General features: G+C 40.2%; 1 protein-coding gene across 1 annotated transcript; it reads left to right on the top strand.

The window, feature by feature from the left end:
* Positions 1 to 3,607: 3,607 nt before the first annotated feature.
* On the top strand, positions 3,608 to 16,894 carry LOC145397215 (uncharacterized). The gene is made up of 5 exons (XM_080270412.1): positions 3,608 to 3,683; positions 4,346 to 4,442; positions 10,303 to 10,493; positions 11,729 to 11,864; positions 15,616 to 16,894. Exons 2-4 carry the CDS (start codon positions 4,392 to 4,394, stop codon positions 11,862 to 11,864), a joined length of 378 nt encoding a protein of 125 aa, XP_080126538.1. The 5' UTR covers positions 3,608 to 3,683; positions 4,346 to 4,391; the 3' UTR covers positions 15,616 to 16,894.
* Positions 16,895 to 17,179: the final 285 nt, after the last annotated feature.

Below are 17,179 nucleotides of genomic sequence, written 5' to 3'. Positions count from 1 at the left end.
TTCCCTCCCCCCTCCAGTAGCCGGAGTCGCGGCCAGTGAGCGACCAGGCGATCGAACACCCCACACCCACCGCCCCAACCCAAGTGTAAACGTTGCTGGGTAGATGTGGAAAGGCCAAAGCTGCTGATGTTACAATGTGACATGATTGTTTTTATAGACAATCAGAACCAGTAGGGGTAAGTATATAAAGCCATTTAATGTGTAATACTGTGCTGTTATCCACAACATGTGAGACAGACACGAAAATGAAAGAAGACCTACAACGTATTATGTGTTACTGTATAATTCCGTCCGATATTATAATGTTACAGATAAGTATAATACAGTGAACAACAACTGTTGAAAGATATGTCTTTTCTCATACATTCTGTCTCCCATCTCCACCACCCTTCTCTCTGGGTTCCTGTGTCGGTCTCAAACCAACGCCTCTCATACCCTGTCGTCCCCCACTCCCATCCATCGTTAACCAACATAAACAATGATAATGAAGACATGATCCGACAGGTATTGATTATTTTAATATTATCATACACCTCTGTATTAAGCACCAACAAATCAGTAACATTCAGTACCTCGGTATACCTGCCAACTATTTCATCCTCTTGTAAGCTGTTATGTGACATATGCACTGCAAGTTGGACCTTATTTTACAAGGACATACGATTGTTTATCGTTAACACAGGTTATGTGTGGTTTTGGACGTCCATTACTTCATATTAAAGTAGCAATATTTAAAGCTGACATTATAAACACGTAAGGTTTATGTTCCTGTCATTATTGCATTAAGCAAACGAATCAGGGATCAGCCCTGACTAACCACAAACTCTGCCTTGACGAAAATATTCCGACCTCTTGTCACAACAGTGACGCACTATCATTATGTATACGACTGACCCACATTCAGTCGTATACATAATAACAGCGTGTCACTGCTGTGACAAGAGCTCGGAATATATTCTTTAGAGCAAAGAATTTGTGGTTCGTCAGAGCCGATCCCTGGTTAGTTTCGTTTATCCATTAATGACAGGAACATAAATCTTACGTATTTATAATATAAAGCTTAAGTTGCCAAGTTAATCTGAATTAATGGAAGTCCAAAAAACACACAGTCTTTGTTAACGATAAACAGCCGTATGTCCTTGTAACACAAGGTCCAACTTGCAGTGCATGTCACGTAACAGCTTAGAGCAGGATGAAATAATTGGCAGGTATAACAAAGTACTGTATGTTATTGATTTGTTTGTGCTTAATACAGAGGTGTATGGTAATATTACTATCATCAATACCTGTCGGATCATGTCATCATTATCATTGTTTATGTTTGTTAACAATGGATGGGAGTGGGGCATGACAGGGTATGACAGGAATTTGGTGAAGACCGAGACAGGAACCCAGAGAGAAGGGTAGTGGAGGTGGGAGGGAGAATGTATGAAATAAGACATCATATCTTTCAACACATGCTGTTCACTATGCCATACTTATCTGTAACATTATAATACAGGACGTAAGTATATAGACAATAACACACAATACATTTTAGGTCTTCTTTCATTTTCGTGCCTTTCTCATATGCTGTGGATAACAACACAGTATTACACATTAAATGGCTTTATATACTTACCCCTACTGGTTCTGATTGTCTATAAAAACAGTACTAACACACTGTAACATCAGCAGCTTTGGCCGTTCCACATCTACCCAGCAACGTTTACACTTGGGTTGAGGGAGGGGCGGTGGGTGTGGGGTGTTCGATCGCCTGGTCGCTCACTGGCCGCGACTCCGACTACAAGGGGGAGGGGAATTAGTGCTTTCTGGTGTACTGTACGTATATGACTCGGAGAACATACACATGTATCATTTTGGTGAAGACAGACAGGTGCTGGTCTTCATAAATTTCACACCAGTTAATTCATTCATTCATTTATTCATTAAGACAGTAATCAGAAAAAAATTTAAGTAAAAGAGGAAAGACAGGAACTGGATTAACGTATAGGTAGGGAGAAGCACGTGGGAGGCGGACATTAGTAAGATAACATACGTCACTGAAAGGAAACACTTGCACACTTACGTCACTGAAAGGAAACACTTGCACACTTACGTCACTGAAAGGAAACACTTGCACACTTACGTCACTGAAAGGAAACACTTGCACACTTACGTCACTGAAAGGAAACACTTGCACACTTACGTCACTGAAAGGAAACACTTGCACACTTACGTCACTGAAAGGAAACACTTGCACACTTACGTCACTGAAAGGAAACACTTGCACACTTACGTCACTGAAAGGAAACCCTTGGACACTTACGTCATTGAAAGGAAACACTTGGACACTTACGTCACTGAAAGGAAACACTTGGACACTTACGTCACTGAAAGGAAACACTTGCACGGATCCCACCGCCTTGGATGGTTACCTCACGCCATCAGATACCCGTCATGTCATTGTCATCTCGTCACCTTAAAGGACGCCTCTAACGTCATCATTATCAACGACAGAAAATAAATAGATAAATCGATAGGCAGATAGACAAGGAGGTTAACATATGAACGTGTGTAGGTGAAAAATAGTTCCCACACACGTACATACTCGCTCATGCCAATCCAAGTGCTTACAGAGGTCAGGTGTTCAGCCCGGCAACTCAGATCAAGGTGTGTAATCTGTCTCAGGAAGTAGTTAGCGTCCCGTTATCAAATTAAGCGCGGTGTTTAATCTTAAGGAGCGGTTATGGCACCTGACGAGACCTGGTAATTACACCTGTTGCTCTCCATAAATTAGTTGAGTCACTCCTGGAGCAATGACCTCTGGGGAGCCATGTAGATGTAGGGAGGGGATGATGCAGAGAGAGAGAGAGGGGGGGGGATTGAAACGAGGGAGAGAAAAGGAGGAGAAAGGAGAAGAGAAGAATGGAGGAAACGTACGTGAGAAGAAGCGGGCCATCTCACACGCAAATGTAAATTCTTTGCTTCAGCTGTGGATATATAAAAATTATTTCCAAATCAGCTTATTACGTTAGACAGGGGCGATTAAGAGATATATCTAATGAGACATATATATACATTTTTTTTTTTTTTCCGTACACGGCAACACGGACGGCAGGCAACAAATTATCCCCTACGATAACCAGTCTTTACCCAATAAATTTTCTGGCTGTTAATTGCCGAAACCGATATCTAGATATTTTTCATGAGACTCAGATACGAGTAGTTTATCTTCACTTATTAGTTCCACTTATTGCATCATATGGCGATGCTTGTTGCCGATAGTGATTTCTTTACTGCTTCTAATGAGAGCTAAATATGTGGGGGATTTTTCTAACGATAAGTTAATCGCTGGCTTTGGGTCATTATACACGAAAAATTAACGTTCAGCTAAACATGCGTGGTATCTCATCACGATAAGTTAACTGCTCGGTGAATTTGCGTGTTGGACAAATTAACGTTCGCCCTGCGTTTATTGATAAGGTAATTGCTGTCAGTGAATATACAGTACGTGCTTGAAAAATAAACCTTCAGCCAAAATTTATTAATACTGATTTTGGGTTTGATATGAAAAGGAAGAGTCCGAGTTTGAAATGAAAACTGTATAATTCAGAATTTGGGCGGTCTGATATAAGCAAGTCTGAGGCGGATGGAAGCTCACTTGCCAGCCAGAACGATATCCACTTTGCTCATCCACACAGGTGAGGGTTGAGTGTATCCTTGCTTTTATCGGCCTGTTTTCATCTAATGGAACAGAGCCAAGCAGTTTAGATTTTTTCCCTTTTTTTGGCTGCTCTGGGTTGTCTTACATTTTTCAGTCTTGTTCTGTGGTACGACCACAGAGGCCAGGCCATACATTGGCCAGGTCGTTCTGTGATCGAAGTTAAGGAGTCCAGTATGGTAAATAGAGTGAGTTCCGATCTTTTATAGTGTAAACATAAGGACTTGAGGAGGGAGTCAAGTTTTTTATTTTTTGTTGTATTTTATTTTATTTTTTTTTAAAGAACTGAATGTTGTAACTTCAAAGTGTCACTTGGAGGAAGTACAGCCAAATTGAAGGTGACATGGAGGCGATTTGTTTGTGGCCATTCCTCACGAGATTATTTCTATCTATTGCCAGATGCCTTGATTCTGTAAAGAGTGGCCACAGACAACATCGCCTCCTCGTCACCCTGTTCTCTGCCATTTGGCTGCCCTCGCTCCGACTCACACACCTCTCCCTCATATATCTCTCCATTCCGTCCTTCCTTGTCCTCCTTGGTCTCCCCCTCCACCTCTCCCAGTCCATCTCATTCACTTACTCTTTTAGTCTGTCTGAGTGTCCATTCTCTCCACTTATTATACCACCCTTAAATAATTTCAGAGTTGGTTAACAGTCAGCACAGCAAAAAGGCAGCCAAACCGCCGAGATGAAAGTGCTTCTCTGCCAGATCATCTTGTTGGGAGTATCTCAGGCTGCGGTGAGTCTTACACACACACACACACCACTGAGGCGTCAGAGCGAGAACACGTCATATCACCTTGCTCCGAGCTTGCCTCTCTTGGCTACAACTGGCTATACCTAAATAGTATCTTCATGTGAGTCAAGCTCTGTACAGGGTTAACTAAATGGCATTCTAAAATAATAGAGCAAGTTTCAGCAAACGTGTTGCTCAAGTAACAGAACACAGCCAAACAGTGCAGGAATGTGTTGATCAAGTCCCAGCTGTTTAGACTATGGTGCCACAGGCGACTAAGATGCATAATTGTAAGCAAAAACTTTTTTTATTTTTCTCACTATTAACGCAAGAGGACCACCAAATTTAGTGAAGCAAATATGGAAGGAGCTGGGAAGAGAGAAAGGGGTAGAAAACAGGATTATTTCTACCAGGAATTGGTTGAAATGGAAACATTCAACAAAACAGTAGAAAGGGTAAACAGATTGGAAAGGCCATTTTACAGTGAAATGGACCAATTTAAGAAGCAATTGCGTATGCAGGAAGAGGAAAATGAAAAATTAGTAAAGGAAGTAAACAAGATAGACACAGCCATAGTGAGCTAACAGTAGAAATGGGTACACTTAGGAGGAAAATTTGTGAAATGGCAAGAACAGTTGTCAACCATGAGAGTATTATGGAGAAGTTCAGGAATGATATAGAGACAATTAGGCAAGCAATTAATCTGACAGACCAAAACAGTGATATTAAAGAGAAGATAACCCAGGTGAATGAAGTGATGCAAAGTTATAAAGATGATGTGGAAACTACTTATGTAGAAATGGTGAAAGTAAGGAAAGACTTAGAAACAAGAGTTGAAGAAACAAGCATTAGAAAGGAAGTGAAAAAAAATAATCCAGAACAACCCAAAATTGGTCAAAGATTCAACAGATATCAGTAAATCAATACAGTAGTAATCACTGGTATAAAGGAGGAAGAAATAAAAAAAAACAATATTTCGAGAGACAAAAAGAAGATGACAAATATAATGAGCATATTGAAGGAAGTATCAGAGGAAATCTGTAATAAAGACATAGAAGAGCACAAAAGGTTAGAGAAATATGAGAGAAATAAGTCAAGGTCACTGAAAGCAACCTTCCAGAGTGTGAACACTGTGGAGGCAATACTAAAAATCCAAACAAACTCATGGAAAAAGAGAAATTTAAAAAAGTATGGATAAAAAGTTGCCTAACTCAAGAGGAATTGGGAATACTAAAAGAGAAAAGGGATGAGGCAAAATCAAAGAACGAGGGACGATCAGAGGAAGAGTACTTTTTTTTTTTTTTACGAAGTAATTGGATTGCAGGTACGAAAGTGGTACATTATCAACAGGGGACAAAAAGGAGGAAGGTAGGAGACTCAAGTTATGGCAAATATGTAAACATGATGGTTAGGTTGATGTTTTTTTTTTTTTTTTTTTTTTTTATGTGTCCGACTCTGGGCATAGGCTTCACAGCCTGCTATCAAGGCCCAGCAGTCCTCCTACATACCATACACCTCTACATGTCACCACTTCGGCGCTAACACCCACCGTCCATATTGAATACATGCTAGGGCTGTCTCATACAGGACTGGTGTATTGGTATTAGCGGGGGTATTTTTACGACATGTCGGCGGGTCTTCTGGTAGATCAGTAAAGCCTGATTTAATGAAATTCAAATCCTTAAACTGTTCCCTGCCCCAGCCGGGATTTGAACCTGGGTCCGTTAGGAACCGCACGCCACCTCTCTACCGGTTGAGCCACCGCCTCCCCACTCAAATGTAGATGGAATGGTGTCTAAATTATTACAGATTAAAGACTACATAAAAGAAAAGGAACCACATATTATTTGTTTAACTGAAACAAAATTTACCCCAAAGATATCCAACGATACCTTAAACGTAGAGGAATACAATATATGGAGAAGAGACAAATTTGAGAAAGGGAGGAGGAATTATAATCTTAAAGAAACTCTACAAGTCAAGGAAATAAAGCTAGATATACCCTCACAAGTAGAATTGATTCCATTGGAGGTTAACATATCTGGAGAGAAATTAATTGTGGCAGATTTATACATGCCACCCAAAACTAGCATTTGGGATAGAGGCGAATATGAAGACCTGACAGAAAGTACAATTCAAAGTTTAAGAACATTATTACATAGAATGGAAGAGATATCTGAAAGAATCATATTAACTGGACACTTCAGTTTAGATATAAATTGGAATACTTTGGATGTAAAAAGCTATGAAAGCTGTTGGGATCAAAGCTCCTGGACCTTCTGCAGGAGTTTTTGCTAACACAGCATGTAAAGGAAAACACCCGAAAAAGAGAACTTAATGATCCATCAGTACCAGATCTTATATTTTCCAGGCAAGAAAATGAAATTGACATTATAATGTATCACCTCCCATTCGGCAAAAGCGACCATGAAGTATTAAATTGTAACTTCAGGATTGCGTATGATGTTACCAGCAATGAGAGTTACAAAAAGAGTCTAAATTGCAAAAAGGGCAACTATCATGACCTGAAGAAATACTTCTTAGAAACAGACTGGGAAAAAGAACTTAGAGGACAAGATTTAAATATTATATACAGTAATCTTCCCAATATCCAATGTAATACAGCCAAAGGCATGTCCGGGAAGTGGTTTTGTCTGGATACTGGGCCCCAGCCTCATGGACTGGTACTTGAGGACCCTAACTCAGCCTAACTTTGAAAGCCACCTAAATAACTCCCTACCGGACATGCATAGCGCCTATTTAAGACCCTATTCACACGAATAAGGGACATAAATCATGAAATAAATGAAAAGGAACCAGAAAATGAGGAATTAGAAGTGAGTATGAAAAATATTTAGCAGTGTACAGGGTACTTACAGCACGTCCGTGGCCGCCTCCTCTAAGGCTCTGGCAGTGGTGAAAATGCTCTTGAAGTACATACAGTAATCCAGTGTTGTGCTGCACATAATTCTTTGCACTGTGAGTTATAATTGTTTAACACTGCACATTCTGTCCTTAAATGCGCCACACCAGTTTCAACCGCCAGTTTGCACTCCACACTTAATCCTTTGCACTCTAAATTCAAATTTCTTAACACTGCACAAAGCTGTAAATTCCCATGTGGTATAGTGGAGAGGTATTGCGGTATTCACTGTTTATTCACAAAAACGAGCACGTGTGGCATCCATTGTGAAAAACATCTACTCACGATGGTAGTTAGGCAGTAACTGGTGAGGGGAGGAACAGCAGGGGGCCGGTGGCCATGCATAAACACAGCAGTTCGGTGCCGTGCGTCAAGTTAAAATTACGGGTGGGAAAAAATGAAGATCTTTTTATATATTTTTTCGTTTTTTGGCTATTTTGGGGTTCCGAAGGCCCAAATATAGAAATGGTTTAATACAGAATGTAAGAAATCAAAAGAAAAAAGAGACTTGCTGTGGAATAGATACAGAAGACACAATATTGAGAGGGCATGTAACAACTATAAATGGGCAAGAAACGATTATACAAAGATAAGGATGGAGGCTCAGAGACAGTTTGAGGACATTATAAATCGAAGTAGTGATCAACCTAAGCTTTTTTACAGCTTCATTCGAAACAAGACAAAAGTTAAAGATAAAATACAGTCCATTAAGGATGAGGGGATCATCTATACACAAGAGAAAGAAATTTGTGAAGCACTAAATAAAAAATTCCAATCAGTTTTTACAAGAGAAAAAAATTTTGAGAAAGATGATATGGAACATGCATGCCCACATGTATTACCAGATATACAGATATCAGAAAAAGTACAGGAAGAGTTACATAAAGTAGACAAAGGAAAAGCAAATGGTCCTGAAGAAATTTAATGTTGGGTGCTACAGGAATGTCCAGAAGAGTTTAGCAGACCATTGTATTTAATATTCAAGGAATCCTTAGGTCAAGGTAAAATACCTGATATTTGGAAGAAAGCAAACATAGTTACCCTATTCAAGAAAGGGAATAGACAAAATTCACTCTACTACCGACCTATCACTGACAAGTGTTGTAAGTAAGATACCAGAAAAGCTGATAAGGAAAGTTTGGGTGAAACATCTAGAAGTACACAGTATGATAACAGAGAGGCAGTTCGGTTTTAGAAAAGGAAAATCATGTGTTACTAATCTATGAAGCTACTATGATGGAGTTACAGAAACATTGCAGAAAAGAGAAGGACGGGTGGACAGTATCTGTTTAGATTTTAAGAAACCATTTGACAGAGTACCGCACCAAAGACTATTATGGAAACTGTACTGTTATGGAGGTATCCAAGGCAATCTCTACTGTTTGATGCAGGATTTTCTTAGAAAAAAGGAAATGAGAACAATATTATGGAAAAATTACTCGTCATGGAGGGAAGTGACCAGCGGAGTGCCACATGGCTCCGTGTTGACACCAGTTATGTTTTAAGTATATATAAATGACATAGGCAGTAACATTGGAAATGGAAGGTATCTAAATATGTTTGCGGATGATGCAAAAATTCTAAGGAAAAATACTAACACAGATTCTTGCAAAGATCTGCAAGAGGAACTAAACAAGCTTCATGAACTGAGCAATAAATGGTAAATGGAATGCAATATGGACAAGTGTCATGTAATAAAATTTGGTAAAAGTGAGAAACGACCAGATTGGGATTATAAGTTAGGAAGATCAACCCTACACATATCAGAAAGGGAGAAGGACCTATGAGTAATTATCAATAACAGACTATCTCCAGATGACCACATCAGTGAGAAGGTAGGTAACATGTATACACTGCTTGCTAAGATGAGAATAGCATTCCCATATATAAATGAAGACATGTCGAGAAAGATAATAACATCATTCATCAGACCAACCCTGGAATATGCATCAGTAGTATGGAATCCTCATCTCAAAAAAACACATAGATAAGACTGAGAAAGTGCAAAGGGCAGCTACAAGATGGATACCAAGCTTAAGAGATCTAAGCTACGAAGAAAGATTTAAAAAATTAATCTACCAACACTACAGGAGAGAAGAAAAAAGAGGAGACATGATTATGCTTTATAAATGCATCTCAGGGGAAGAGAAAATAGACATAAATGAATACAGAATAAACCTATGGGGAAGCATCAGCAAGAGGACTGTAAAAAACTACATAAAAAGAGCGGCGATAAGACTTAAAGAAGTTCAGTTTCCCAAATAGGGCAATTGATCAGTGGAATGAGCTACCGAATGAAGTAGTTTGTGTCAAAACTATTTACAAATTTAAGGATTTGTATGATAAAACTGGTTTAATGCACGGGACAGTACGAGCTTGACTCATTCCAGTAAGGATGCAATTAGGTAAGAACACACATACAAACATAGGCATTACATCACTTGGGCTGTCACAAACATCACTCACTACAAACGCTCCCCCTCTTTCCTATTCGTGCTTCTCCAGCTTGAGGAAAGGTTCATTCTGGCCACCATTCCCCCTCCAAGGCTATAGTCAATATCTGCAGTGAACCTTCTTATGATTTATTAATAGGTATTGTGATATTTTTGTCATTACTAGCGGTTCTTGTTCAGTTCAGAGATATATTGTATCTAGTTACGTACTTGATGATTAGACTGAACTCAGACCAACTTCCCGAGTCTGACCTTAGAGACGCTTTGTAGAGTTACTTATATTCATTTATTTTTAAATTTATTTATTACCTTGTTCAGTTCAGACATAAACGGAGTCTAGTTACGAGTACGCACCTTGATGAATAGTCTGAACTAAAAAATAAACACCATAATTTGACCTTACATTTGTGTTTTGGAGTTATTCATTGATGCATTTGTTTATTATATTTATTTATTTACTCCGATAACGCCTTCTGTTGTGTCGCAGAATCTTATGACGAAGGAAGAAGCGGAGTTTGTGGAGGATGACGACACTCAGCTGGAGCTTGAGGAACGGCAGGCCGACACAGCAGTGATCCCCATAGACCCGATCACCATATACCCGATAGACCCGATCCCCATAGACCCGATCCCCATAGACCCGATAGACCCGATACCCCTACCGCATTGCCTCAGTCGGTAAGTGACAGTAAACTCTTGGTGAGACAGGAAGCTTCATTGCACACCTTCTTAAGCGATTTAATTTGCATATTAGATACTACCATTGCCTTGGATGCTATGACACAGGGTGAGCGATATTCGGATTCTAGTAGGTCAGTAGCCTGCTAGATAAATGTGAGAGCGTGTGGAACTTAGCTAGTGATGTACCCTGACCCGTATTGTCGTCGGTTAAGGAAGCTCCCTAACACCTCTTCCTTAGCGATTTAATTCTGGATGAGGCTGGTTAATATCCGTTTGTACGTTATTTATGCAGAGTATGACGATATTGGAAGGATTTATAACACAGAAGAGGACGGTACGGCGAATTAAACGAAAAATATATATCGCTTAGGAAAAGTGTTGGGAAGCTTCCATACCCGACGAGAATTTGAGCCCTTGTCTGTTAAATCTTATGCAGCTAAAGTGAAGCATCTTACAGAGCTTCATTTGCACCTTTCATGTGATTACCCTTAGGGTGGGACCGACTGACTGGGGAAGGGAATGGAAGGGCAGGTAGGGAGGGTAAACGACGGGAGGGCAGAGTGGGGGAGGCATGGGTAGGGGAGGGAAAGATAGCAAAGGGCAGGGTAGGGGAGGGCAGAGGAGGAGAGGGCATGGCTGGGGAGGGCAGCGCTTCAGGTGACACTCCGACATCAAAAACTAGATCAACAGGCTCAGGGACTCAATAATTACTCAATCCACCGAGCCGGAGAGCATCTTTTTTTTTAATTTTATTCTCATCATCTCACGATTCCCTTTAGTTTATAATGGACTTTTCGAAGTGGGAGTTTAGATACAGCATTAATAAATTTCTTCAGTATGAGACGCCTTTCCTAAGATCAGTAGAATCATCAGTTAACAGCAAGAATAAACTGAAGAGCATATCATCTTGGTTGAGAGGGGTCGCAATTTGTCTTTCAACTCAACATGGAAGGTCTGATTGTGCTGGAGCCACTGAGCAGTGCTATCTTTGTGTCTGACCCCCTCCCCCTCAGTTCAAAAAGCCACTACTAAACTGTCTGAAATAACACATTAATTATTCACTTAGGCAACCCAACATTCCTCTCAACTCGGCAAATCAGAGAATGTTATAGCCAACAGACAATGCTATCTTCTTGCCCAATCCCCCTCACTTCGAAATGCTCTTACTAAGATGAATAAAAGAACTCATAACTATTCACATAAGTAATCCAACCTTCATCTCAACTCTGCAGGGAGACATTGTGCGCCAAGCTGGGTGGTGTGTGCTATGCTTTTTGGTTAGAGGCGTCTGTGAACTGCGTGTATTGCAAAAACTTGTGTGGCTCCTCTGGCTGTGTCTGCTGCTTTGAACTACAGGTTCTCCAATAGGTGAGCACTAACTTCTTTCTCTCTCTCTCTCTCTCTCTCTCTCTCTCTCTCTCTCTCTCTCTCTCTCTCTCTCTCTCTCTCTCTCTCATGCTGTACATAGTTTTCATGTGAGAAGTGTACCAACACATTTATTTTTTAATGCAAGAAAGAAGGAACCAAAGGCCAGGAGCCCGCAGTCCGTTCCTTACAAGAAAAAAACAAAAACAGTACAAAAGGGAGCAAAATTCAAGACCCGTTCATTTTGAGATGCCTGGACAAACTGCTTTTGAAAGACTGGAGATCATAGGAAGTAGGAAATACAAACAGAGGGAGACAATTCCAGAGCTGATCTGTTGCATAACTGAAGGACTGGGAGTAACGGTTAACTCTTGCATTAGAGAGTTGGACAGAAAAGGGATAAGAGTTTGTTGCTTGACGGGTGCTGCGCGCCCGTCGTAGAGGTTGGGGGATGCAAGCAGACAGTTCAGAGGAGCAGTGACCATTGAAGTAGCGATAGAAAAGAGACAAAGATGCAACAGTGCGGCGAAGAGACAGAGGTTGTAGGGAGTCAGTAAGAGGAGGAGAGTTAATGAAACGAAAAGCCTTTGACACCACCCTACTGAGAAGAGCTGTATGTGGGGAGCCTCCCCACACATTAGAGTTGTACTCCACACAGGGGCGAATAAAACCCTTGTATAAAGTCAACAACTGTGCAGGGGTACAGAAGGTACGGAGTCGGCTGAGCACACCCAATCTCTGGGATGCAGATTTTACAAGAGATGCAATGTGATCTTTCCAAGATAAGTCCCGAGTGAATGACACTCCAAGCATGTTCAAGGATGATGCAGGATTAAGCTGAATATTAATAAATATTAGTGGGTATACCTGTCGAAGATTTTGGCAGGTTGATAGGTGAAAAACTGAGTCTTTGATGCATTAAAAACAAGATTAGTTTTACCCCAGTCAGAGATACGAGCCAAGTCAGACATTAGGTGTGCCATAGCCTCATCCCTTTGTTTGTTAAAGTAACTGTTGAGATGGACGTTGCAGAAACCGAATGGAAAGGTGAAGGATGGAATCATCTGCGTATGAGTAGATAGGGTTAGATGTATAGCTTAGAAGGTCAATGATGAATAAAAGGAAGAGAGTTGATGATAGGACAGAGCCCTGAGGAACACCACTGTTGATAGATCCAGGAGAAGAATGATGGCCGTCTGGAATAGCGGCTTCAGAACGACCAGAAAGGAAGCTATAGATGAAGACACAGACAGAAGGATAGAAACCGTAAGAGGACAGTTTGGAAATTAAAGTTTTATGCCAGACTCGATCGAAAGCCTTTGAGATGTCAAGTGCAATGGCAAAGCTTTCGCCAAAGTCCAGAAAGGAGGATGACCAGGAGTCTGAAAGGTAGGTGAGAAGATCGCCAGTGGAGCATCCCTGACGGAACCCATACTGACGATCAGAAAGAAGATTGTGATAGAAAAGATGCTTTAAAATTTTTCAGTTAAGAATTGACTAGAAAACTTTTGAGACACAGGATGTTAAAGCATTTGGACGATAGTTAGAGGGTTGGGAATGGTCACCATTCTTTAGGACTGGCTGAATGAGAGCAAATATCCAGCAAGAAGGAAAGGTACGAGTTGAAAGACAAAGGCAAAAGAGTTTACCAAGGCAGGGTGTAAGCACAGAAGCACAGTTCTTAAGGACAACAGAGGGGACTCTATCAAGCCCATATGCCTTGTTAGTATTAAGGCCAGTAAAGGCAGAAAATACATGAGCTGAAGAAATTTTAATGTCAGCCATGAGGAAGCCTGAGGGGGGAAGTGATGGAGGAACAGCACCAGAAACTTCTAACATGAAGTTGGAGGAGAAAGTCTGAGCGAGGAGTCTGCTTTATCAGTAGAAGAAATAGCTACAGAGCCATCGGAGTAGAAAAAAGGAGGGTAGGATGATGAGGTAAAGTTGTTAGAAAGGATTTTGGCAAGGTGCCAGAAGGAGCGGGAAGAATTTGAGTTGGAGAGTTGAGAGCATTTAGTACGGATGAAATTATTTTTAGCAGAGCGAAGAACAGACTTAGCACGATTCCGGGCAGAAACATAACCAAGGTGTGATTCAAGGATGGGTTGGCTCTGGCACCTTTTATAGGCCCGCTCAATGTTGCAGACAGCATTAGGGCACGCTTGATTAAACCAAGGCTTTCTTGCATTAGTCAAAGGACATGAGAAGGGAATGTATGCTTCCATGCCCAAAAGAATAACCTCCGTAATGCGCAAGGCACACTCAGATGGCTCCCGGCCATAAAAGCAACAATCAGTGTAGGGAAAATCAAAGAAGTACTGCCTGAGAGCCTCTCAATCCGCAGCTTCAAAGTGCCACATTCAACGTTTCTTTAGAGGGTCCACAGGCTGCACCAGAGTGATGGGACATGTGAGGGTATTAAGGTTGTGATCAGAGGAGTTCAATGGAGGGGAAAGATTAACAGTGTAAACAGAAAGATTAGTTATAAGGAAGAGGTCAAGTATGTTGGAGCTTTCTCCATGGCGGTCAGGGATATGGATAGGGTGCTGTACAAGCTGCTCTAGGTCATTAAGGATAGAAAAGATGTAGGCTTGTTCACCATGTGGATCAGTGAAAGGAGAGGAGAGCCAAAGGTGGTGGTGAACATTGAAATCTCCTAGAATGGAGATTTCAGAGAAAGGAGAAATGGATAGAATGTGTTCCATCATAGAAGTAAGATAGTCGAAGAATTTTTCATAGTCAGTAGAATTAGGGGATAAGTAAACTGTGCAGATATATTTAGTCAGAGAATGACAGGAAAGCCGAAGCCAGAGAGTAGAGAATTCAGAAGAATCAAGTTCAGGAACACGCGTGCAAGATAAGTCATTGCGTACATATACATAACATCCACCTTTGGCTTTGAAATGAGTATAGAGAAAATAGGAGGAAACAGAAGAATGTTTGCTGTCAGTTGCCGCAGACAGCTGAGTCTCTGTCAAGATGAGAAGGTGACTTTTAGATGAAGAGGAGAGGTGGTGCTTGACAGAGAGAAAGTTAGAGGAAAGGCCGCAGATGTTGCAGAAATGAAGAGGAAGTGAGCCAGACAGTGGTTCCAGGCATCTCGTTGAGTCGTCACCGGGAGAGGGTTTATATACGAATCTCTGCCTTGAAAGTATCATCTTCAGTCAGAAAGAAAATAGCCTACTTTTTCTTCCTACAAAATGTCCGCCAGGTATATTGTGTCCTCTTATAGCTGGTAAGAAGTATGAAATAAGACCCTCTCCTGTTCTAATGTCCAGGTGGCAGTGACGTGTAAGCACAGTAATCATCTTTTCTTGTTTAAGATAACAAAGAATTCTATTTCACCACTGTGGCTGTGAATGTAACTAGAAGACTACATTTTTTAAAATCATGTACAATGTTGTTTTTCTGGCCCATGGCACATCTTAAGTGTAAATTCAGCGGACTGCAGGGTTAAACTGCTCTTTTTTCAGTCCACCATCCTACCATCCTCCTTTTGAGAGGGTAGCGAAGAAGTTGAGGGACATTTGCATAACCAGGCAGTGTAGCCACATAGTTATTCTGGATCTGCCACATTAAACAACCACTAGTGTCAGCCTTCAAAAACCCTTTCACTACTAGGGTACTCTCCTAAACTGACTGTAATGTTCTGGAAAAAATAATGTCCTCGGGCAGAATGAGTTAATATTATAGTACTAGTCAAATGTTAATCTTAATTATCTTTGGTATTAAATTGGACTCCTCCTGATTATAGAATGAGAGCTGTTGTCATTGAAGGCTTGGACACCACGTCACTGGACATCAATAGGAACCCAGTCACTGAACATGGATAATGGATATGGATCTAATCACTGAACTCAAATACAGACTTCTGACCTCTTCACAGTTGTACTACTCTTCCATAAATGCATAACTGGCACTTCAGGAATTTATGTTAAAATTCTGAAAAAAGACGTTTTATATAAGAGGGCCATTGTTTAGTTTTCATTACTTGGTTTTTGCTTGTATACATCCAGGTACCTATAAGTTTCTGTTGGCAATTTCTGTAATGTTATCGTAGCTATTATTTTCTATCAATATACCACATATTTAAAAATTCAAACATAAAAAAAAGCCCATTCATGACAAGTCTGTCTTTCTTATTATATTTGATAATCTTTTAATACTATCCAGAAAACCATTCAGAACATAACCTAATTATCGTTGTAAGATTTTATAGAGCTACAGCAACAGTTACGAGTTTCAGCATTTGATTATATGTCATTCTTCCAAACCATTACTAATGTTTAAAAAAAAAAAGTACATGTAAAGAAACTAAGGGGGAGGTGGGACAAAGTGTGGCTTGGTTGAGAACAAAAGAACTAATAACAATCCTGTGTGGATGATATTAGCGAGATGCACAGGACATAAAGCACACATGAATCGCTATTCAGTATCTACACTTCTGTTTAAAAATCTTTCCATTTCCAGTACAAATACTTTTTTTTTTTTTCTACAGCTTCAGTTGGCTATGATGTGAAAGCAAAGCCGCAATCATTTACACCATCTGTAGAACCAGCTCACTGCAGACCTTGTTGTACCGTCACAAGATAACGTTTGCCTGCTCCGCTACTGCGTATACTTCACACTTAGAGAATGTCCATTATTTTCTTCCCCAGCCTAGCACATCATAGAAAAAAACAAAAAAAACATGGGCAGACAAGAATCTCTCAGCTTATTATTGTACTGACTTTGAGGATTTCCAGATAGTAGGTAATAGTACTCATCCTTTTATTTTCCCACCACTTATATGATAATGAATGCTTGTTTAACCTGGAAGCTACGTGTGAAGTCAATAAGGTAAAAATATACATAACTTTCACTTAAAAGTTAATTTACTCCACAGTTACATGGCTTGCATCATCTGACTGTACCTGACTTGTTTCTTCCCAATTTTCATATGCTTACATTAAGACTAGCAAGAAATCCTCACAATTGAAATTTGTTGACATGGTTGTCAACGAATAACATTCAAAAATAAAAAGAGTATAATTTCTTTTTCTTGACAATGCTAATATGAAATCAGTATTACCAAATACATTCTACTCCTTCAAGTATTTTGCTTCTTCCCATCTGACTGCTATGTTGTTGTTGTTTTTTTTGTTTTTGTTTTTTTAGCACAGTGTACTTGTAGAAAGTGATAGGAGCACAAAGTGTGTGGAAATGTGTGGTTATTTACCTGGAAGGTCAAAGTTTAATATGGTAGAGGGAAACGACGGGATTACAGTTTACTTGGCATGGAAGGCCACTTCTTTCTATTCTACCTCTTCTGTCTTTCC

The sequence above is a fragment of the Coenobita brevimanus genome, chromosome 40, assembly GCF_032717465.1.
Source record: "Coenobita brevimanus isolate Jiangsu-jjx chromosome 40, ASM3271746v2, whole genome shotgun sequence".
In the NCBI taxonomy this organism is placed as follows: Eukaryota; Metazoa; Arthropoda; class Malacostraca; order Decapoda; family Coenobitidae; genus Coenobita; species Coenobita brevimanus.
This window is presented reverse-complemented; position numbering and strand designations above follow the sequence as displayed.

Excerpts from the sequence above, each read along its gene's own strand:
- LOC145397215 (XM_080270412.1), top strand. The coding sequence starts at position 4,392 with ATGAAAGTGCTTCTCTGCCAGATCATCTTGTTGGGAGTATCTCAGGCT. Across the intron at positions 4,443-10,302 it reads TGGGAGTATCTCAGGCTGCG|AATCTTATGACGAAGGAAGA; the intron begins GTGAGTCTTACA and ends GTTGTGTCGCAG. Across the intron at positions 10,494-11,728 it reads CTACCGCATTGCCTCAGTCG|GGAGACATTGTGCGCCAAGC; the intron begins GTAAGTGACAGT and ends TCAACTCTGCAG.